Here is a 22,688-nt window from a genome sequence, read left to right on the forward strand (position 1 = left end):
AAAGTCTAGGAAACTTGTAATTTATCCATAATTAATGTATAATTAGTCGATCAAGAAAAAGAAAAGAAGAAGGAAGAGAACTTAAGTTGCTAAATGAAACATGCGGTATAGGCGGTGTGCAGTCTTTAGTAATTAAAAGGGAAAAGTAATCGTGCTTGTCTAACTGAAGTACCATCATCTGAATAAAGGGGATGCATGCAAGGCTGAGCATGAAGCGACGAGGATAGAGATGTGTTTGTTTTCGTCCAATGTAAATAATAATAATAGTTTCTATGTCATCAGCGTCCACATATGTGCGGAAATTCCTTTATCCTTGTCATTCCTTGCACAATATGCATGCACCCCGAAAAGTAGGACTTTCTATCAATTCTATTTGATAAACCAGCCAGAACAAAAACAAACTATTTTAACGGCAAATAACATATAGACTACATAAAGCACAATTACAGTATATTTCACAAATTGTTTAAACATTCATATATAATTATACGAATCTTCGCATATGACGGAAAGGCGATTTGATCAATTAGGGGAAGATTATTTTGTAAAAACAATATATTTTTAAGGACAGGAAAACATTAGGAGATTGAAGGACTTTGCGAAAATGGCTTCATCTGGCAGACTGCCATGCCAGTTTGCACTGCTGGCTTAGAAATTGCGAGGCCTATCTCTCTTTGCTGCGAGAGGTTCTTTCCTAATCATTTTTTTTTACCTTTTTTTTACTTTACTCCACATTTTTTCATCTCATATTTTTTCCCATTCGAATTTTTTATATCTGCATTTCCCGCCACGATCGATGCATAATTTCGGAATGTTGACAATATTCTAATTTACCTTATCAAGGTGCAATAAATAAATGATATCTCTTTTACACTGAGATATACATGGTTGACTGACTGTTAGTTTTAATCGCGAGCAGGTGAAGGAGGGTGCAATTACAACACCTGCTGATAGTCACATGCAGTAAGACAACCATTCTGCATAGTTTTGTATTGTTTTTTTTACTTTTCTTTTGTCGACGTATACCACTGAAAACTTAAAAAAATAGAAACAAACTTTTGTAACTAGAAACAGTAAGTCATTGCACCGTCAGTTACCACTCACTGCATTTTTTCATGTCAACTGATGGGCCGATGTGACATTTGTAATGTAGTGGACAGAGCAACATTCTCTCATCTATTGATCACATTTTTATCATCGTATTTATATAATGTAATGTACAATATGCAGCTACATTATGATAATCAGTATGTCCAACGCATTCAAACTGACAACACCGTGGGTACTTCACTTTTTTGTTCTTAAGTTTTTTTTCCAAAGATATTCAAATTATTAATTAATCAAAGTGTATTGTATGTTTCAGAGTTAGGTACTTTAATACAATTACTTCCAAGTTTTCCACTTTTCTTGTGGTATCTCTGTGTAAAAAGTGTAACTATAATGCTAATATAATAATAATTATAATAATAAGTTGCACAAGGCAATAGTCTTGTGTGGCCGTTAGAATGTGTGCTTCCGGCCGATTTCCCCACTCCCCTCCCCCCAAAAAACTTCCTGGCACAATGACAACTTTCGACAATCTCCACCCTCCACTTCGAGATCAAGAAGATCTCGCGGTTTGCACTTAGTGTTACCTCTGTTTATATTATTATTCTTTCATGGGGGGGATAGGTGTGCAGCTGATTTTATGATGTTAATATAGCAACTGAATGTTGACAGAATAATGTTCCAATTAGCGATTGGCATTTTTGAGCTGATTAGAGAGCCAATCGAGGCCCTCGTAAAGTCCGTCTCCACTTGTGGCGCACGTTGCTTGAATGTACCAATTGCGATTACGGAGAGAGTGGAGTCCCAACTTGTCGGTAATCTCTGCTGCATTCATTGCATTTGGGAGATCCTAAAATATTAATTAGTTTATAAGTACAACCTAAAATACATAAATTATTCGTTTTATTTATTCTTTTTTAATTCCATTGATAAAGTCTATGCATTTGACATGAGTAATATATAATGTTTACATAACAAACGTTATATGCTATCAAAATACTCTATGCTCTCATATAACACAATGAAAGAGATACAACTCTGAGCATACTAGTAATTCAGGAACTATACTCACTTGTTTGTTAGCAAATATAAGAAGTACCGCATCTCTAAGTTCATCTTCTGCCAACATTCTCATCAATTCTTCACGCGCTTCACCGATACGTTCCCTATCATTACTGTCAACGACGAATATTAACCCCTGAAAATAAATTTAATCTATGAAAATAATTTTATTAGAGGTAAAGCATATTTTAAGTAAAATGTAAAATAAACTATTATGTCTGTATAGATAATAATTTTTTACTCATAGAGATACAATTTAATCGTTTTCAAGATGAGAATTTAATTAATAAATTGCATACTTGTGTATTTTGAAAGTAATGTCGCCAGAGAGGTCTGATTTTGTCCTGACCACCAACGTCCCATACAGTAAAACTTATATTCTTGTATTCAACTGTTTCTACATTGAAGCCTAAAATTTACGATATTTATTTAGTAAACTATATCACTTGATACATAATATCATTTCCTGTATGTATTGACATTTATATATATATATATATATATATATATATATATATCGATATTTAAATAAAAGACAAATAAAAACAGAACCATATTTACCTATAGTGGGAATTGTAGTAACAATTTCCCCTAACTTTAATTTGTATAATATCGTGGTTTTACCCGCTGCATCGAGGCCTACCATTAAAATCCTCATTTCTTTTTTGCCAAAAAGGCCTTTAAATAATGTTGCAAACATATTCCCCATGATTAATGCTGATTATGTAAATACCTAGAATAATAAAACACTAGATTAATGTCCCATTTTATCATATACACAAAATAAAATTTTAAAAAATCGTAGATCGAGAAACTAGAGAAAAAACTAGATTAAATAAACTGAAGTTTTATTTGATACATATTACATAAAGCAAATCACATAAACAATCTAATTTTATTATATCACAATGAATTCTTTATTCTTCATTCTTTCATAACACTAAACAATATTTACATATGTATATACAAAATGTATCTATATCTTATTCAAAGATGTGCATAAACATATGAATGCTTAATCAAAAAATGATTAACATGGGTAAGAGCATCATTTTCCACAACATGTAATAATGAAAGTAGGACATTATCAAAACATAATTATCACGAAATTGATTTTTAAAATTAGTCGGAAAAGATATATGCCCGACATATGCAAGAACACAATGTACATACGATCAACGTGCAATAATATATATCGGGCTTAAAATTGTTTCGAAATAAATAACTTTCACAAAACGAAATCGATCGAAATAATGAAAAAATTCGAAACGCGTGTACGCGAGTACACAAAAGACACGTTTCGTGGCTGAAAAATAATATGAAAAATTATGTACGTAGACGGCGGTGATAAGAGTAGAAACATGCGTAAAGTGCTCCAATACGCTGACACAAAGGCCGAAAAGCTAACCTGCACATTTACAGGCTAACACGCTTAACAGTAATCAACGAATATTTCGAACAACGTTAAATTATAGACTTTAATTAAATTGAACTGAAATAAAGAAAAAGAAAAAAAATATTATGTGTAGAAGCACGCACGAGATGCTCACGCTGCCCGCTTATTGATTCTCATTTTAATACATCGCTATGATTATCGGAGTAGCATACCGTGTTAAGGATCACTCTTAGAGCGTTTCACACTGGTGATCTTATTCACTTTTTTAAAATCGTCAACAGGCTACCTAAAACGCCAATACCGTGGTATTGCGACAAAGGCGGAAGATATTGTGCGGTTTGCGAAGCCACTGCGTACACCCGGTTGTCTGTCACCTTCGACCTACTCCCCAGCGCAAATCGTCGAAAGGTTCCCCGCTCAAAGTTCCATTATATAGAAACGTCGTCTAATTATTGAGACTCGCCCGTAATGTCACGTTGCTTGGTATAAGCCACTTGCGTTACTTACGTTTTCAGTAAAAAAGATTATATTCACGGGAAACGATAAAACATAAAACCAACACTCTCGAAAAGTACCGTATGTCAAAATGGCGGACGTGGAAAGGATTCATACCTTATGCCACGTATAGGGCCCACAAAATTCTCCGATTGGCTAAGCCGGTCACGTGACCGAGGAAAAATCTTCGATGATATACCTACAGTACGCTAGGTGGCGATACAGTAAGAGAACACCGGTAAAGTCATCAAAAATTCCGAAAGTGTGTATAGGTGAATAAGCGTGCTCACGGTCGTATGTACAAGTCTGGCAACTATCGTGGTGGGGGCAATGCTATTAGTGAAAGCCAAATGTTTCTCGATTTGTCCGCTAGACAGTAAAACACAGTCAAGAGTTTGAATTGCTTATGTGTAATATAATGTAGACACGCGAGTGTATAGTAACTATGCTAAGTATACCATATATGTATATCAGCGGGTGTATAAATATATATATATATACACACTGTTTTCTATAACTTCTAGATCGTAGCGCTCTATGACTAGTGGCTGATTTATGAAGCACACATTATGATGTTAAGAGCCTTATCTCCACTGTGGGAATTGCTACCTGTGTATACGACTTTGGACGACGTGGACGTGCTCTAACACTGTTGATGGAAAGGTCCACACTCATGAGAGCGAAAATCCCCTTTTTCTCTTCTTAATTACCAATTCTAATAATGTAATTATGTCTTATCAATGATCCAAGATCATGTAATGCGAAGTTATACGGTAGTATAACCTATTACGTATGTACATTATATATATTTATTTCTCTATGAAAGAATTTAATTTATTTTGTGCTAATTAAATCATGGTGTCATGTGAATATGAAAAGTAAATGATCAGAAGTAATAAATAGTAGGTTATGTGCAAGAATATCAATTTTTGAGTGCTAGTATGTTTTCAGTTTATATATTCCAATTTATGTAATAATCGGAATTATGTTATCGATATGAATGTTTATCTTCTCTTTTACGCATTTATCATTTATTAGAATACTATTAACGTAACTACTAATAACGCTCTGTTTTACTTTAACTCTCTTTCGTAAACTGTTTTTTATTTTGTTAATGAATCATAATTTTTAAGTAGATTTGTAATTGTTTATTCTTTTATACACCGGGAGTATGATATTTTTCATCTAATGTTCCTTCTCCGTAAAGTTGGCATTCTTCTGTATTGTATGGGATATCTGTTAGTATTTCTAATGTTTCGAATAGTTTCCCTGGTTTTCTGTAAATATCGTAATTATTGTACAGTGACCAGTATGGTTAGTGATAGAATATTTATGATTAAATTATATTACTTTGGTTGGAAAGCAACCGTGATTGTGAAATAACAGCCTTGGTAGTTATATTGACTTGACAATGTTCCATGCCTTTTATCAATCATAAATTCTTTGGTTTTGGACTTTTTATTTATTCTATAATTTACACTGCATACTAATGAAAATCAATCAATAAGACTTAGTTAATGTATAATGTTAAAATAATGCTAATGTATGTAAATACTAAAGAAGATAACAATTATGGCTATACTTGATAAATTTCTGATAGTTAATGATAGTTTCTTTGCATCACCTATGTAAACAAGACCAAAATCTAATGTGTATGATGATAATTTTAACACTGGTAACCATATTTGCAAAATTAATTCCAAGTTCTAAAATCACATAAATTTAAGGATTTATTATGTTCATTCAAGTAGAACAAAAAAGAAAAATGATTAATACTTGATATCGTTTATCAGAATGTATAATGTGTAATGGTTCCCTTATTGTGATTTTTGGATCATGGAAATCTTGATCTGAACTTGTATTCATTATAGTTTGAATTAATTTCTCTTCTACAATACATGCAATTTTTACCTATAAAAAGAATGTTACTCAAAATTTGTATTTCTGCCAAAGGAAAAGATAAATTACTTCAATATATCCATTTGGATTTATGCATATAATTCCAGACTTAGATAGATCTGCTTCTCCATAAATTGATGTGGATTTGATATAAAATGGTTCATATGTTTCTAAAGTTATCTCTATTAGCTTGTTTTTAGTGTTGTACAAAAATAATGTTTTAGTTAGTCTAAGAAAAATAGATTAGGTGAAGAAATATTCTATTCTTTGAATAAGAATTTTATATTTTGCAATTTTACATACTCTAATCTTTTCCTTCGACTTCGTATTACTTTACTGGCACAACATATAAACGTTCTATCAAATTTAGAAATATTAAAATCCAATGTAGATTTAGTAATATTTGCAGTAACATCAATTTCTACAGGAGAAAAATAATTGCCACTCTGTCTAGCATAATAGTTATCTCTGTACCTATTATTATTATATAGTGTCATATAATTCACTGTAGATATTTTACATTGATTTGTATCATAAGTCAGTTATACAAACATATCATTTGGAGCAACTCGTAGAAATCCAAGAATTTTGCAAAAAAATTCTCCTTCGATACTTTCATTTGTTTCCATCATAGTTTTGTATCTTTCAAGTTGTATATCAATAATTAGGGAGGTATTACTTTTGGGTAGGATGAACATTTCTCTAGGGGTAACCTTGTAAGATACCAAAATGTTTTCTTTATTATTGATATGTACAATATGTTTTTCTTAATATTTCAATAAGATTTAAATGTTTTTTTACCGTGCACATTCTTGTATCAATTAAACCATAGTAAGGAAGTATCGAAATTTGTATTTCAATGTCTTTCTTCTCTACTATATTATTTGCATCGAAGCATATCTCATCTTTTGTATATTTATTTTCACTTTTTGAACATTTATTGGAGCTACTGGTGGTATACTGTTTGGAAATTTCATCATTACACATCCAGGATGAGATCATGTGTGAGGATTCCCTAAGATAATTCAGAAAATGTACTTGTATATTTTTGATGACTATTACATTGCTATTGAGAATATTTACATGTAACTAGATGTTGTAATATCACTAGTGTTGCTGAATTCACTAGAATCACATGTATGTAAGACTTTTGAGTATGGATAGTGTTTTTCTAGGTGTATTTCACTATTAGTCTTCTGCTTATTATTTCTCAATTTTGATGCCAATTCGTCAGTAAATGGTGTATGAAAGCTAAATGCTACGTTAAAAGGCATTGATTCTAGAACTGGCTTGACTACAAATGTATGCCAGTCAATAATTATAGGTACCGCGCTTGTATTTGTCAATGATATTTTTCTCCCATGTAGGCGACTACCTACAGCTACCATTCCATATCTACAAATATATTTTCTAAAATACTGAATTTGAATTTTTTAAAATAGAAAAATGTTGGATATACCTAATAATAGGTATATTAGATTCATTTCTATCAGAAATTGACAATGATATTGGTGATCCAACAACTTGTACACATATCCCTATAGTATACTGTGGTAAACCAGCAATATTTATTTCTAATTCATCCACATAATAACCCCATGTATCAGCAAAAACATAAATGTCCACAGGCATGGCTTTGAAAGGACCAATATCTGAATTTAAGGGATCAACATAGACTACCATACCTGATCCAGGTTGTTTTACTTTGCACAATGTGTCTTCTGTAAATAGAAGAGATTATTCCAAAAATAATATATTTAGAATTTCATAATTTTACGAGTAAACAATATCCTACCTATTAATTCCTTCCGCCGACTAAAAACTCGTTTATAAATGAACCTGATCCGATCTTCTTGCGACTTCCATTTACACGAACACATGATGGGATAAAAGTTCTTTATACGAAGCCAATAATTAGTTGGAATCGAAGTCTCGTTTTTTATTATAAAAGTTTTCTTCTGCACTGAAGGTTCGAATTATTCGTTTCTTTGTAAATATAAATATTTATTTTTTCATTTAGAGGAGTATATTTCCTTTCAAAATTTTAATCAAGATACCTGTTCTTAACGATAAATCTGGAAATTCTATTACAACAGGCTGTGTAACCAGTGGTAAGAATTTTTCGTGGAATGGTACAATGCTTCCAGAGGAAACCAAATAATTGTCATTTTCTGTTATGTTGCTCATCTATAGACATTAAGTCAAACATATATATTATACAATTACGATAGTAATATTTATGGTTTGATAAAAATGCAAAAACTTCTCACTACCTGAATGATTTCTGAAGTACGAGTACTTAGGAAGGGCTGTTCGCCTGATTCGTCAACTGCCACTTCTTGCATAGAAGGACCTGCTGAAGCATCTTTAAGAACCTCTCCTTGATCCAGATTCGTGTTCATTAATTCTCGTTCCTCTCGCTTTTTGTACTTGTCTAATAATTTCTGCGAAGTTGTACATTAAGATTGACAGTCCATTTGAATTACGCGCTAAAATTCCAAAATATTAGTATAATATTTTACATCATTATTACCAGAAAATAATTTATACAATTTTCGTTCTTTTATGGATAGGATACAATAATAACGGATCGCTTTTCTAATTTGCAGAAAATTAAAAATTTGAAATTTTTATCTAAAAAATTCTAAGCGTTTGATTGAAAAATTAAAAATGAAAATTTAAAAGTATGAAATTTTAGATTAAATAACTTAAGGTTTAAAAAAATAAACCTTTGTATTCGGCATGTCTGAGCATATTTTTCATTTCTTTGTTTTTTCGTACTGTGAAACTTCAAGGAAACATATTTTTAAAAAATTTAGAGCTTGTGTAATTTTATACTATATAATCACCAGTGATCTATCTCTTTGTCTCCTTAGAGTGGACATCCAAGTTGTTTGCCAGATTTGCGATATCTTCTCAGAAAGGATAGCCGAGCACAAAGTCTTAATAAATTAAAAAAAATGTTTATTTGTGATCTTCAAAATTATTAATTAAATGTACCATGTGCTGTCTAGATTTTCCCGCCATATCCAAAGCAAGTTTGAGACTATCTGCCCGCCACTTTACTTTAACAAAATTATTCATTAACAATGGCGTATCGTCGTTTAATGGAAAATAAAATATGACATAAAGTGATTCGATGAAACATTCGATGCCCAGCATTATCATCTTCCGCGAATCTCCCACAAAACATGGTATAAATAACGATTGCACGATCCCCTAGAAATTATAAAAATAAATAGTAAACCAAATATTTTCCCAAAATCAAATTTTTGAAAAATTAAACAAATATTTAACCTCTGAAAGTGGTGTGATAGTTATTTCAATTTTTTTAGTGCCTCTAGCTAATACTTCTCCTTTTTCAGGACACACGCAAAGTTTCATCTTTGACGAATCTAAACCACTAACTTCACCCCACGAATAATTCAATGAGTCATCAGCGAGATTCTTTAATATAAAAATGTAAGTTTCCTCGACGCCGATGTATAGAGTCCTGTCACGCGTAATAATCTTAATAAGAAATATAAAGCTTTTTGAGTAACATAAATTATCTTAAAATTACAAGCCTTGCGGGTCTAATGATACCCATGCTTATTATATGCTCTTGCCACAGTAGGTCGAATTGGTTTAGGTTTACTAAATCGTGGTGATAAAATAACTCATCTGCTCCCTACAATGTAGTAAATTTCTATAATTTTGTAAACACAATAAAGATGACAACAGAAATGAAAAATTAACGAAAGCCTTACTAACTGACACGTTGATGTTCCTTCTTCAAATTCTTCTTCTAATATTTCCCCTATTATTTCTTCTTTGTCTTCTTCTTCTTCTTCGTAATCCGATCGAGGATATTTGATATCTGATGGCACATCCAACATATGTTTCAATATTTCTTCTGTTGTTCGATCACTGATCAATTAAAATGCAATTTTAAATAGATACTGGATTTTCTTAATTGTAAATAATATTCCTTTGTTTATGTTCAAATAAATAATGGAAGAATGGTGATTATAGACTTCCTCACTCCCATGGGAGAAGTAGGAATTAATAATTAATGTAAACAAATTGCTTGCAATATAATAAATGATAATACGAGGCTAATAGACACATGAGAGCTTCAAATCTCTAAATGTAAATTCAACATTAAAATCGACGCACGTTTTATCCTCCTCATCCATCATGTATTGCAACCAGACTTCGACATCGGCGATCCAAATGTCTACAGACTGACAATGAGTATTCTTTTAAAAAAATGTTTCTATTCTAATTGACAAGTTAGTAAAGAGAATAAAATGATTTTACAGCTGGACATTTTCGTCGTTTTGTGGTGCATTCTTTGGTTTGTAGATCCGTATTTTTTGGTATTGCATCAACTGGTATATCTTCTACGTATAATCTAATAGAATTCGATGAATGTGAAATGCATTAATTTTCACAGTAACAACTCAAAATTAATATTATTGTTCGTAACGATACTTTTTTAGCCGTAAACTCACTGTAGAACGGCAAAATAATAATTTGGCTGTAAATCTTTATACTCAGCCGTTACAGTAAAATAGTGCACGGAAGTTGGAGCGAAAACTCCTTGGTCTGGATTAATGTGAAGCAGTTCTAAGGGAAAATAATTCTTTGTATGTATTCTGTGCATGTCAGTTTGCACGTTTCGTTTCATCCAAGAAAAATGCATGCTGATCTCACTATTTAAAAATAATCATAGTGTATTTATTCAATTAACAGTTACCAAACTAAAATTGTTTTATTATTAAATTTATGGTAACAAATATATGATATACCTAATATTGCTTACAGCAATGATGCATTGCCCGATACCGTCAGGGGTATTGGTGCTCAGGTTTATGTAGTAATTCGCTCGATTATCAATATTTCTTTCCAATGGTGTTAATTTCATTAAATGCTGCAATTTTACTTATTTTAATTGTCACCTTTCATATTTGAATTAATCCTATTTTGCACCGAGTTTATAGTATAAATACTTTACTAAGCTGGATGAAATTCGACTCATATATTAATCCATCGCCGATTATCTCTGTTTCCAGCAAGGTACAATTATCGCATAATATGTATAATTTTTCCACCTGACAAAAATGATAATAAAAGGTCAGAAGTGGATAAGCAAGTCGAGGAAAATTAATTAATTAAATATATTTTTATATGAATAGGGTAATGAATTATTTTCCATTTACATGAATTCCATAGCACTCTGGTGAGAAGTACATACGAAAATCTAGTTCTTCTTTTGTATTCAGTGCAAAATACGCAGGCCACACGGTAAAACAGGATAATTTTAAACTATTTTTGTCTGTGATATCCTAAAATAAAAAAATATACAATGGGAATGGAGAAAAAGATATTAAACAAGATCTTTTTAGATAAGAAGATATTTAAGAAGAATTTTTTTTTTAACGAAACGGATAGAAATAGGAAGTGGTTTTACTATAATGTTCATAGAGAACCAGTCTGCCTCGCTCATTATGAAAAACCGGCCCTCTCCGCCGACATTCTTGAATTTTATAAGTACATAAGCTTCTTCTCCTACAAAGGCTTTCTTACAGTCGAAAGTCATGCTTACAAAATTATCGTCTTCCGTCATCCAGGTAGATAAAGTTTCAGAGCTATTTAATGTAAAAGACTAAAAAATCAAAGTCATGATGACGTGTAAAACCATTGCAACTCCCTTATCGTTATTTGAGCTAAAGATTTCTTGTCTCTAATATCAAGGTCAATGTAATATCGTTCAAGCTCTATCAATTCACTCTATCATAAATAAAAAAAAGAATGGAAAGATAAATAATTCTAACAAGTTACCCAAATGTTATTATTGAAATAATAAAATAATTAAAATATCTTTATCTGTGATTCAATAAATGATACTCAAAAGAATGACTTTGACGCTTGATCCACAAGAAGAAGTCAGACGTCAGCTATAATCAGGTATTCTTATCGTTGCTAAGAATTAGAATATCGTACTTCTAAACTATCGAATGACATTGCTATCTCTGGATGCCAAGCTTGATTCGACAGTTCCTTGTATGTGTCCGAATATGTGAACGATATTTCTTCCGTCAGGCAAGTTCCTACATAGAGAAAATACTTCAAAAGAGCAATTTATATCTCTTCAGTCCATTTTACCTTGCATTTATACTTTATTTATTTATTATTCTTCTACATCTAAGCAAATCAGGTTAACCCTTATGTCCATATCCGGGTGCCCACCTGAATACATTTTCTGAGTTTGAACCTTTTAAAGGCGAAATATCTATCCCATATCTTTCTTTTCGTTCTCAAGTCAACAAAATCTCGAAGATGATATCCCGCTGGGGATAGCCATCCACATGTTATTTAACAATCAAGTTAGAAAAATTTACCAAATGTCCAGCTGGACAAATTGTAAAGTACAAATTAAATGACAAAAAAAAAAAAAAAATTATAAGGTTAAGATTTCAGATCCGTGATAAAATCAGTTTATTATACGACGTGAGTTTATAATTCTGTGTTGAACAACGTTATGCATCTCGGCTATTGATATAAGGTTTAAATTGAAGGGTTTGTAACAATAAGGGGCAGTATGAAATATAATATCATGTCCAAAAGTGCAACAGTATATTGCTACAGGTATTAGTTGATCATGAATCTATAGCACATTCGAAAGAGTAATTTGATTTCGAGTTTTGGTCTACACAAATTACTGTCTATTCAATTATAAAGTGAAGTTACCTTCTTATTGTAGCATTTCCTTAAACTATATTCTTCATATCTATTCTATCATTATTTTGTAGTAATTTTTATACCCAACAAAATAGGAGGGTCTTTGTATCCGTGCAACCGGATAATCACGGAACTTCCATGTTGAACGTTTAACACCAATACTTCTTCTGGTGTATCAATATCGTCGCAACGAAACAGAATGATCAATCGCAGCTGCATTCCCGGCGGAACGATGCCTCTGTTCTCTACCACAGGCTGCACTATAACGCGGAACTTGGAACGATACGGTCTCCCTTCTATTTGAAATCTTGCTGGGATATTGCTGACATTTTGCAGTATAATTATTTTCTGCCATATAATAAAGTCGGTTACAAAATGTATTTCTCACTCTCGCTTTAGTTTCAGTCGAAAAAAAACGTTTAAGAAAGAAAGTTATTTGGCGTAAAGTTCATATGCATGCAAACATATCTTTTGGGTGGATTTAAAAAAAAATTTGCTTTACCCACTGAATATTATTTCTGCGTATTAAATTTTATATTAAATTTTAAATATTCGTATCAATGCATAAAAATCATTAACCTATTAACAATAATTCTTCTGTATTTGTGTCACATTTAAGAAACGTTCTAATATAAAAAAATAAAGTTTGATCGCAGCAAAATTAACCCTTCAAGAGTACAACTCAAGAGAGATCCTTAAAATTCACCAAATATAGTATTATAATTCATACTATAATCAAACATAATATTTAAAATTTTACATCCTCATACACGACATGACATAATTATTAATATTTATTTCCTATAAAAAATTGAAAATATCAGATATCAGACATATAGGAAATCTTCAGGACAATGGGACGATTATTTTCGAAAAAAGATATTCTAAATTCTTTTTCATTTCGTTGCACTGCCGAAGGATTAAATGGGAATTAGTCGAGACGAACCTTATACATCTTTCTCAATTTAAAATTACGAAATTGCACGTAATTCGTGTTGGCCACTAATATACTCTTTTGGGTATCAGATCTTAGTATACTTCTTTTCACTCGAGTGCTTAAATCTGATCGTAGCTTGGAGTAAGACCTGGTTCGGAAGATTTAATACGAAGATTATGAAATTCGACGTTTTTAACTGTTATTTAATAAATATACTTATTGACATAAAATTTTGGTAACGACGTCACGTGTATCAATGATTGCTTAAGTTTTGATTTTGGTCTTTGTCTTGATAATTCTAACAGTTTTCTGTATTCGTTCCAAATCTTCACTTTTGGTGGATCTATTGCTAACTCACTAGCATGTATGTCTAAAAAAGTTGTTGATGATTTTTTATATGTTAAATAACAACTTTATTAAGTATCCTACCTAAATCTGTTTCACATTCTTCAAAATCAACATCTTTAGATTTCAACTCGTCATATTTTGATTTTGAGTCTTCCTGAACGTTACATTTCAGCAGTTTAATGTCAGCTGGGCAAGCATTTTGTAACCTATTTTTGTAGGTCTGTAAAAATCACGGATATTTGACTATTTTGGTTTCTCTGTCAGTCAAAAATATGAAGATACTGACACAGAGTAGATAGGTCGATTTTTGTTGCAAAACTACGTTTTTTTGAGTAGTATTAATAAAACCATATGACATTTTCCAATTATCATTTCTGTATTGTACCATACTTTCAAGTCTTCTTTGGTCAGATTGAGTATATGTTTTGCTATCATTATCTTCTATCTGGGTAAGACTCATTTTATGAAAAAGATTTGAAAAGAATCAATCTTTAATTACGATTAACAAATGAAATCGCAAATGAATACATTGCATGCTTAGTTATTTAAATCTTTTTTGTGAGTGTTAAATAAAATTTGAACAAATATATACATGGTGGTTAAGGAATAAATAATTAGAACACAGTAACGATTATGATGAAAAATAAGTAAGTAGATTAATTTTGACACTATGATTTATTTGGAAACAATTTTTTATATAAAGGTTTAGAGAATGAAGTTCTATGTACAAAAGGAGTATGTTAGTAAAATACTAGGATTTTATATTCCTGGCCGTACATCGTGCAAAATAGTTTCTTCTTATACCGAAATATAATTAAAAATCGTTCTCGTTACGTGCAGTTCTTCCTCTTTTCATTTTATTGCGAGAGCAGACTGCTTACAATTAAACGCTTGAATCTAGTTTAACCCTATTATAATTAATTATTATTTACGTCGACGAAAAAACGTCTCATTTCATTTGACATAGTCGCAATACAATCACAATAAGGTACACTTATTTATATTTATCGTAAATTGTATTTCGTAAATACAAAGAATTCGTGTATCTTCCTTGCTTTCTAAACTCATATACATACACATACATATGTATAATTATTTCCACACGCATAAACATTATATGCACGTATTTTTCATTGTTTTCCCTTCTCTGTTACATATATGACATTATAGATTACGCTTTGTACAGTCTATTAAATAAACAAGCGAGAGAGATCTCACAGATTCTCAACGTTGCTTATTTCTATAATACGTTCAACGAGACCTCCACCATCGTTCACACAAGTATTAATTCTTCGTCTTAAGATATAAAAAATTGGTACACTTTCGTTCTTGTTGTCAAAAGCATAATAGCGCAGGAAGCGATTAGCGTGTTTCGAAAAGCATCGTAGTTATTCAACAAATATCTTGGGCATTAATTGTACATGTGTAATTATGTATCGAGCAACCTGAAAAGGAATGGGAGCTTGATAATAATGAGACGCGCATGATATTGCATTAAACAACACTGTATTTTTCTGTCCTCTTTTCATCTTCTTTCTTTTGTTTTAAAAGCCTTATAGATTTAAAAATTATGTGTTTATTTCCTTTTATAAGAGTGCACTTATTTTAATCTATTAAGAGTAAGCATACACAGTCCTTAACGCAAAAAAAGGAAAGAAATGAATTTTTGCGCTCGCGTAAATAATTTACCATGCACGAATTTAAATATTATTACGAATATTCGTGTTAGAATAGGATGATTTTAGAAATCAAAGAGTATTAAATTATAATTTATATGGATCTTGTGGTAAAGAAAGGTATATGTATTAGCACAGAGTCAAACTAGGTTCAAGTTTTATATAAAAAATCATCGCGATAGAAATAATCGAAATATTCGATTCTTTTCTCTCGCTTTTCTTTTTCAACAATATATTTACATTCTGAAATGTCGATTTGTCCTTTGATAATTACCAATAAATTCCTCGTGATTTTTCTCTAAAACCTGACCAAATATATCGTGCTATATAAGCTTGGACTTTGTATGCGGGGGAATAAAGGTCTTTATTAAAAGCCTATTATTGTGTGGAAAATATAAAACCCCAGATTATACTTCACTATCCTACAAATACAATGCTTAGTTCAAACGTGTAATGGATTTTCCTCAAAGATGCAATATATTTGTTTTTCTTTTGTGTTTACTCTCTCTCGCTCTCTCTCTCTCTCTCTCTCTCTCTCTCTCTCGCTCTCTCTTCACATTTATAAATTAAACGAATAAAAATTAAGATTCCAGCGGATTTGGGACACTGAAATATGAATTTCTAAAACATAATTATTTATCCATTAATCTATTATTCTAGATTTCTGTGTAATTACGATTCTGTTATTATTTTTCCCTTTTCTTCTTTTTACAATATACCAGCTATATGTGTTTTGTGTTCTTTTTCTTTTACATTGTATCTGTTTTCAGCTGGAAAAATTGTGGATAATTTCATTGCAATTGTACGAAGTAAATCTTCTTACATATATACAACCCACGATCATCCCTTAAGCGTACAACTTCCATTGTAAATTCTATAGTTCGATGCATAATCGTTTATACATTCCACATGATATTAATGTTAAGTGTTTCTTCACTTGCCGAGTCCGAGCGCAGCATACTGTTCTTCCGTCACCTCTGTCATCATTAGATTTCCGTCAGGTAAGAGTAATACTACTCTTCTTGTTCCACCTAACATAATAATGCAATTAAATTTTAGTAATATGTCCCTTTACTTTAGTTTTCACTAAAGTTTAAGTTTAAGTTTGAAACGAATGTTTAAATTCGGTACATTACCTGGAGTAGGTTCTTCCGCTTGTACGACTTGAGCTACAACTTGGCCATGACCATCACCATCTTCTTGTCCCTCCGTCACATCCGCCGTATTCGTGTTGTCCATGATAGACATTACCATTGGATTTTCAGTAGGTTCTGTACCACCTTCCTTTACATAGAACTGCGAAGCCAGATTTACTTGATCAGGTATTAATTGAGCTACAGCTTCCGCCACAGCGTGATCTAACGTTAAAACAGAGCCTTCGTCTCCTTGTTGCTCTGTGGTAACATATACACATTGTTGCTCGCCATCAGCATCTCGAGTTACCAATAATGTCTGGCCATCCTCAGCTTGACCAGCCACTTGATAAACAACACCATCCTCTCCAGTTATTGTTACCAAGTTTGATGTGTCTTCGGTTACCTTCCTCTCTTCCGATATTTTTTCTTCAGTTTTTACATCGGTAGACGCGATTGCTATTGTGTTAGTCGAGGTAACAGTGGCTGTAGTTAATCCCGCTGCAATAGAGGATTCACTGGTTGGTGTCGCTTCTGTTAACGGTGTTGTCGTGGTTGTGGCTGGTGTGGCCACGGCAGGAGCTGTATCATCCAAACAAGGAAGATCCGGTGCAGGAACAGATACATTCGTCAAATTGATTTGCGCTGGCTCGCTGGTCTGAACGATCGTTCCTGTCGTTCCACCGGGACTCATTTCGACTCTCATTATTCCACCACCCTCTGTAAGAGAATCAAGAGAAGGTAGAACCAATTCTGTGGTGGTGGTTGTAGCGGAGACGTCTATACTCTCTGATGTAGTTGTAGCGGCTTTAATGGTAGACAACGGAGTTCCCGTAGATTCAAGTTCAGGTTCTGGTTCAGCCGGTTGTTCGACGGGTTCACCATCCGGTCCAATGATACGGCCCGTCAATGGACAAAGAGTAAACGGCCTAGGTGGACTATCAGGCTCCGTAGTGGCAATGGTATCGGCTTCAGGAGGTGGAAGCTCCGGTTCAACATCGCTGCTACTCTCTTCAGAGCCTACCTCGTGGAACTCCATATGAAGTCCATCACCTTCCGCCAATTTACTTTCTTTCAGTTTGTTCCCCGGAGTGGCCGTCGCTGGTGTTTCAGCCAATTTCCCTCTGCCTCGACCGGCGGTAACACGAGCAGCTGCTAGGAGGCCGCGGCCACCTGGTTTAATGATACCCGCTGCTTCTTGAGCTTTCCTTTTTGCCATTAATAACTTTTGCTGCGGAGATAATAATGACTGTGGCTTACCAACTGGTGTTTTCGGAGACTGTTTAGCCTGTTGCACTGGACTAGTTCCAGACTTTACCACTTGCTTCGGCTGTGGGCTAAGCACCGTAAACTTTGGTCTAACTTGAGTGACATTTCCAGGACTCACCGAGTTACTTTGCGTAGTTACAGCCGTCGTACGTTTTTGTAGTACCTGGCGTGTTTGCTGAGACTGAATTTGTTTCGGGGCTGGCGCCCTAACAGGTGTGCGAATTGTTGACCCGATTCCAAGTACGCTAGTTGGTGTCGTCGCACGCAGTGGAGGTCTGGGTAACAAAGGTCGACCGTCCGCACTGCGTTGGCCTGTAACAGGTCCAGGACGTATTCCTGTACTTATTCTTGGCTGCAAAGTTATGGGAGCCGGCACCGCGGTCACGACATGTATCTGCGGTAACTGTGTCGGATCTGGTTTCGGCTGGATCTTTATAGGCTCTGTTTTCTGTATACCTCCTGCTTTACTCGTAACAGGCTTAGAAACTACTTTCATCTGAGTTACTACTTGACCTCCATCCATTTTAGAAACCACTTTTACCGGTGTTACAGAATTCGATTGCGATGCGGATATTACTTGCTTCCTTACTACGTTAGTATTATCTCGATTTTGAACCATCAAAACACCTTGTGTGGTTGGCGAACCTTTTACAGCCAATTTTCCGCTAGGGGACGAGTCCAACTTAATGATGCCATCTTTCCGTGACATTACGTAAACGCCGGATGTTAAATTTGGCATTTGCTTCGGGTCAACTTTAACGACTCCTTTGGCATTCGCAACTAAGACTGGTGGTTGGTTAGATTTTGCTCCTTCGGGAGATTGAAGTCCCAATGAAGTCGCAAGATCTGTAGACGAACCACTTGCTCTGTTAGACCCGTTTGATTGAGCATTAGCACGATTAAATGCGCGCTGAATCATATCACTTCGACCCAACAATTTTTCCTCCTCAGACTCTCCAGTCCAGTCTTCGTCACTACCTGTGTCGCCTTTAGTTCGTTTGACAACGCTACTGCCACCATCCTCGGAATCACTCTCTGAATAATCCATCTTTCTTTTCCCTAATACTAAACAAATACAAAACAAATTAATATGTTTCTAACATTTGCAGTGTATATACAATATGAACTATATTATAAGATACACATACGGTCATTGTCTTCGTCCTTCATGGAACCGCACCACTGCTTCACTTGATCCATTGCTTTTGATTTACTTGATCGCATAGGTCGTCTACATACAGAAAATTTGTAATTTGAAGTGTTATTTTATAAATATAGAGAACACACTGAAAATTGTAAAAACTGTAGGCAAAAAATAATTGCCTTACCCTACTTGACCTGCAGTACTTGGTCCAGGTTTAGCTTCAGCTTTTATAATTGTTTTTTGTGCAGGATGAGCACCTCGACCTGCTGCCTTAGCAGTAGCCTGCTGTTGAGCTGCTTTCAATTCTTTTTTTTTAGCAAGGTTTCTTTCAAATTCTTCTAATAAATGTTTACACGTAGCTACATGCTCAGCAGGCTCCCATCTATTATGCTCACTGTAATTATTCGCATATTTTTATCTCCGAATATTTTTGATATCTTTCGTAATTTATTGTATTATCCTCCTGTCTAAAAATGTACGGTTATATTATAAATTAAACTTACTGTCCAAAACCTTCCCATTTTAATAGATATTCCGAACATCTTTTTTTCGGGTTAAACCGTTTAGCTAAAATTTTTTCTACTACGTACTCTTCATCGCTTGAGTCGTCATCACCAGCTTTATTTGATTTGGTCTATAATAATGAATAAATTATTAGCTTTTTATATACGTTAAGGTTATTGAAATGTAACGAAGCTGACCTTGAGTTTTATTGTCGGTCTCAATTTTGGTTTTTCTTTCTTTTCTACTTCCTCGAAAGATTCATTACTTTTTTGATTCTTTGCTTCCGAAGTTTTAGTATCTTTTCTACTATCATCTTCCGGTTGTCCATTTCTAATTACTTTACGGACTACTATTGGTTTTCCTATAATAGTACAGAATACCTTAAATGCATTGATCATTTAAATCAGAATAAAATTATTGCTTTTTTGATATGCACCTTCTGCATTAGTAGTTATTTGATTTTGCCTTGGTACATCTTGCATTTTTGCATTACTAATTTTCGTAAATGTTTGTATAGTTTTCCCAGCTGCAATCCACGAATCTCTTATGTGTGTATCCATTTTGCACCATTTTTGATACAGTTTCCATGAATTTGTTGAGTCCCTATCTGAACTTTCCTGTTGTATTTGTGAATCTTTCCATAAAAGGAAAGCCCATACTTGTGCTTTTTGCTCATTCTACAAAAAGTTAAAATAACATAGTGATATTCTTATTCCAGAGTTATTTCTCAATGTCATCATGATTTAATAGTGATGTAAGGGTTACTAACATTACTATTTTCACGAAAATGTGAAACTTGGGTGCAAGCACCTTCTTTTGTACGATGTTCTTGGAATTCTTCAATAAAATGAAAAACTGAATGGCACTGTCCACACACAAGAACATCTAATCTTCCCATTTCTTCTTGTGCAGCTAATAACATAATAAAATTTATTATTTTATGTTTGTAAATTAATCATAGTAACAAAGATTGTAAAATACATCTTCAAAATAAGTTTCTTTTTATATTTTGGTCAATATACCAGGACTCTCACTTTTATGTACCAGTGATTACTAACTTTTTATACTCATATAAATTATCTGTTATGAAACTGTTCAAAAGAATACATGTCTACAGCTTTCAAATTTTAATAAATTTGATCTAACTATAATAAATTTAATTTGTTTAATATTTTATGTAATAATACACTTTGTTAAGAGTTTAAAATTATATTATTATTTTTAATAAACTTATATATTTATGTAATAGTTGTGTTTATAGCAGTACAATAAACAAAGGCTTGTTGTTTACATAGCATATTACTAATGACAAATTGTAAATATTACCTTTAATAACAGTAGGATTACTACTAATGGCCGAAGGGCCATCGCCACCCTCCATTTTGTTCAATAATGTATTTAAGTCTCTATCCACAAGCTTCTTTTCTAAAAAAATAACATTTTCTTTTAATTTCTACTGAGACTGTCCACTGACAACTTTACTCATATTATACCAAGCATATAAGACAAAACAATTAATCAATGACAATATATTAATAACAGATTAATTCAATTATTCAATAATTCTTTGAACATTATATTATAAATTTTAAATTCACGGTTACTATATACTAACATGAACATATATTATATATATATTCTCTACAAGTGAACTAAAATGACAATATATTAATAACAGATTAATTCAATTATTCAATAATTCTTTGAACATTATATTATACATTTTAAATTCACGGTTACTATATACTAACATGAACATATATTATACATATATTCTCTATAAGTAAACTAAAATTTCAATGATAAGATCCATATTTTAGATTAATTAATTAATTAGCAAGTAAAAGAAAATAAAAATTAATTACAACAAAATATATATTGTGACAAATAATATCTATCCTCTGTATAATAAATAGACTGTGGGCCTTTATGCATTTTTAAATTTTTATAAATATAATTAAAGACATGAAATTTAAATAAAAGTTTGTTGCATCTATCAGATATTATATCAAATATTATTTTCGATATTTTGCACCCTTAAATGTATTTTTGTATTTTAAAACTTCCATAAATACATAAAAATATACAATCTAATATAAATATTATGTAGCACTTATAACGTGTATTAATTAGTAAATGCATCGATGAACCTTTACAAATAAATTTTTTAACAATTTATATAATAAATTCGTTGAATAAACCTATTTTCTTTAAACAAACAGTGTAAAAATATTATTAGGTCACTTCTGTAGCATATCCTAATTAAAAGAAAAAAAGCCGTAGCATTCGGAGTTCGAAGTTTCGCGGGTGTCAGAAAAATTTATACGCAACATGCCGGTGGAAATCGAACTGCGAACATTTTTTAACAAGACACCACTGCCGTTGTTACGGCTAATTCAATGATCCACTCAACACACACTACTATGTACAATAATTCTCTGAATTATTCTCGCACGATTCGAAGCGTTATCACGAAGAAATATCTTACGGCGGGGTCTTTTTTATTTAAACTAAATGAATTCCCGCATAAATGGTAAGACGTCGAGAAGCACACAGCATGGAGTCATTGTAAACGCGGCCAGTGGCGTAAGTTACCAACGAATAAAACTCACAAATAAATGTGTTCTTGAAATACTAGCCGGTTTACTGTGAAAAATATGTACGATATAAACGATTATACTAATTGCTGACAACACGAGCGTTCAGAATTCACAGGAACATTTAGAAACGATTCCATCGCCGCTGCCGCCGCCGCCACAGACTCGTCCTCTGTCTATCATGAGCAAGCCGATGCTCGTCAAGATGGCTCTCGTCACGAAAACTCTCCCCGACTATTCACTTCCTGTCTACCCATGAATATTTTTTGAACACACTTAATGCCCATTACCGATTTCAACCCGATCAAGTGTTAAACCAATGATAACAACTTACACCCGGTAAACCGTGGAAAAATTAGATCTTCCTGATCTGGAAATAATTGCTGTTGCTGCACGAGATGGTATGAAAACAGTGATCGCGTCTGACGACAGTGGCGCCATGGCGCTTGCCCGCC

At 32.9% G+C, this 22,688-nt stretch overlaps 4 protein-coding genes and 1 long non-coding RNA gene across 12 annotated transcripts; 1 reads left to right on the forward strand and 4 right to left on the reverse strand.

Annotated features, from left to right (window-relative positions):
- Window positions 1-433: 433 nt before the first annotated feature.
- Window positions 434-4,149, reverse strand: LOC100742675 (ADP-ribosylation factor 1). 2 transcript variants are annotated; one of them, XM_003491697.4, is made up of 5 exons: window positions 3,718-4,149; window positions 2,671-2,842; window positions 2,409-2,518; window positions 2,120-2,245; window positions 434-1,897 (listed from the first exon to the last, which is right to left on the reverse strand). In XM_003491697.4, exons 2-5 carry the CDS (start codon window positions 2,816-2,818, stop codon window positions 1,733-1,735), a joined length of 549 nt encoding a protein of 182 aa, XP_003491745.1. In that variant the 5' UTR covers window positions 2,819-2,842; window positions 3,718-4,149; the 3' UTR covers window positions 434-1,732. The 2 variants fall into 2 exon arrangements, with proteins under 2 accessions (XP_003491745.1, XP_003491746.1); XM_003491698.4 differs by having other exon boundaries at window positions 1,608-1,897; window positions 4,013-4,140.
- Window positions 4,150-4,194: 45 nt separating this feature from the next.
- Window positions 4,195-9,636, forward strand: LOC117152003. Of its 2 annotated transcripts, XR_004462208.1 has the most exons (3): window positions 4,195-4,773; window positions 8,914-9,093; window positions 9,265-9,636. It is a non-coding gene; the product is annotated as an uncharacterized LOC117152003 (long non-coding RNA). The 2 variants fall into 2 exon arrangements; XR_004462207.1 differs by having other exon boundaries at window positions 4,284-4,773; window positions 8,914-9,636.
- Window positions 6,426-9,857, reverse strand: LOC105681127. Its single transcript, XM_033322275.1, has 10 exons — window positions 9,649-9,857; window positions 9,466-9,569; window positions 9,197-9,392; window positions 8,900-9,118; window positions 8,173-8,343; window positions 7,957-8,086; window positions 7,695-7,862; window positions 7,359-7,620; window positions 6,983-7,294; window positions 6,426-6,914 (listed from the first exon to the last, which is right to left on the reverse strand). The coding sequence occupies exons 1-10, from the start codon at window positions 9,775-9,777 to the stop codon at window positions 6,641-6,643; spliced, it is 1,965 nt and encodes a 654-aa protein (XP_033178166.1). The 5' UTR covers window positions 9,778-9,857; the 3' UTR covers window positions 6,426-6,640.
- A 534-nt stretch (window positions 9,858-10,391) lies between these two features.
- On the reverse strand, window positions 10,392-14,370 carry LOC100747295. The gene is made up of 11 exons (XM_033322337.1): window positions 14,197-14,370; window positions 13,992-14,130; window positions 13,779-13,932; window positions 13,572-13,710; window positions 12,689-12,973; window positions 11,888-12,010; window positions 11,355-11,549; window positions 11,104-11,229; window positions 10,894-10,995; window positions 10,693-10,814; window positions 10,392-10,596 (listed from the first exon to the last, which is right to left on the reverse strand). The coding sequence occupies exons 1-11, from the start codon at window positions 14,368-14,370 to the stop codon at window positions 10,392-10,394; spliced, it is 1,764 nt and encodes a 587-aa protein (XP_033178228.1).
- Window positions 14,371-14,566: 196 nt separating this feature from the next.
- LOC100742991 lies at window positions 14,567-22,685 on the reverse strand. Of its 6 annotated transcripts, none has more exons than XM_024369523.2 (11): window positions 22,568-22,657; window positions 22,249-22,478; window positions 20,963-21,061; window positions 20,406-20,548; window positions 20,073-20,313; window positions 19,834-19,997; window positions 19,636-19,766; window positions 19,317-19,526; window positions 19,137-19,219; window positions 16,723-19,053; window positions 14,567-16,617 (listed from the first exon to the last, which is right to left on the reverse strand). In XM_024369523.2, exons 3-11 carry the CDS (start codon window positions 21,015-21,017, stop codon window positions 16,520-16,522), a joined length of 3,456 nt encoding a protein of 1,151 aa, XP_024225291.1. In that variant the 5' UTR covers window positions 21,018-21,061; window positions 22,249-22,478; window positions 22,568-22,657; the 3' UTR covers window positions 14,567-16,519. The 6 variants fall into 6 exon arrangements, with proteins under 6 accessions (XP_024225291.1, XP_033178163.1, XP_033178164.1 ...); XM_033322272.1 differs by having other exon boundaries at window positions 22,249-22,482; window positions 22,568-22,652; XM_033322273.1 differs by lacking the exon at window positions 22,568-22,657 and having other exon boundaries at window positions 16,723-18,300; window positions 18,616-19,053; window positions 22,249-22,561.
- Window positions 22,686-22,688: the final 3 nt, after the last annotated feature.

The sequence above is a fragment of the Bombus impatiens genome, unplaced genomic scaffold (genome assembly GCF_000188095.3).
Source record: "Bombus impatiens unplaced genomic scaffold, BIMP_2.2 scf_0582, whole genome shotgun sequence".
Lineage (NCBI taxonomy): Eukaryota > Metazoa > Arthropoda > Insecta > Hymenoptera > Apidae > Bombus > Bombus impatiens.

Excerpts from the sequence above, each read along its gene's own strand:
- LOC100742675 (XM_003491697.4), bottom strand. The coding sequence starts at position 2,818 with ATGGGGAATATGTTTGCAACATTATTTAAAGGCCTTTTTGGCAAAAAA. Across the intron at positions 2,519-2,670 it reads TACTACAATTCCCACTATAG|GCTTCAATGTAGAAACAGTT; the intron begins GTAAATATGGTT and ends CGTAAATTTTAG. Across the intron at positions 2,246-2,408 it reads ATTACTTTCAAAATACACAA|GGGTTAATATTCGTCGTTGA; the intron begins GTATGCAATTTA and ends ATTTATTTTCAG.
- LOC105681127 (XM_033322275.1), bottom strand. The coding sequence starts at position 9,777 with ATGTTGGATGTGCCATCAGATATCAAATATCCTCGATCGGATTACGAA. Across the intron at positions 7,621-7,694 it reads TCGGCGGAAGGAATTAATAG|AAGACACATTGTGCAAAGTA; the intron begins GTAGGATATTGT and ends TTCTATTTACAG. Across the intron at positions 7,295-7,358 it reads TCTAATATACCTATTATTAG|ATATGGAATGGTAGCTGTAG; the intron begins GTATATCCAACA and ends ATATATTTGTAG.
- LOC100747295 (XM_033322337.1), bottom strand. The coding sequence starts at position 14,370 with ATGAGTCTTACCCAGATAGAAGATAATGATAGCAAAACATATACTCAA. Across the intron at positions 14,131-14,196 it reads AATCGACCTATCTACTCTGT|ACCTACAAAAATAGGTTACA; the intron begins GTCAGTATCTTC and ends TGATTTTTACAG. Across the intron at positions 11,550-11,887 it reads TGTCATTCGATAGTTTAGAA|TCTTTTACATTAAATAGCTC; the intron begins GTACGATATTCT and ends TTGATTTTTTAG.
- LOC100742991 (XM_003491700.4), bottom strand. The coding sequence starts at position 21,017 with ATGGAGGGTGGCGATGGCCCTTCGGCCATTAGTAGTAATCCTACTGTT. Across the intron at positions 20,314-20,405 it reads ATTTTCGTGAAAATAGTAAT|AATGAGCAAAAAGCACAAGT; the intron begins GTTAGTAACCCT and ends AACTTTTTGTAG. Across the intron at positions 19,767-19,833 it reads GACCGACAATAAAACTCAAG|ACCAAATCAAATAAAGCTGG; the intron begins GTCAGCTTCGTT and ends TCATTATTATAG.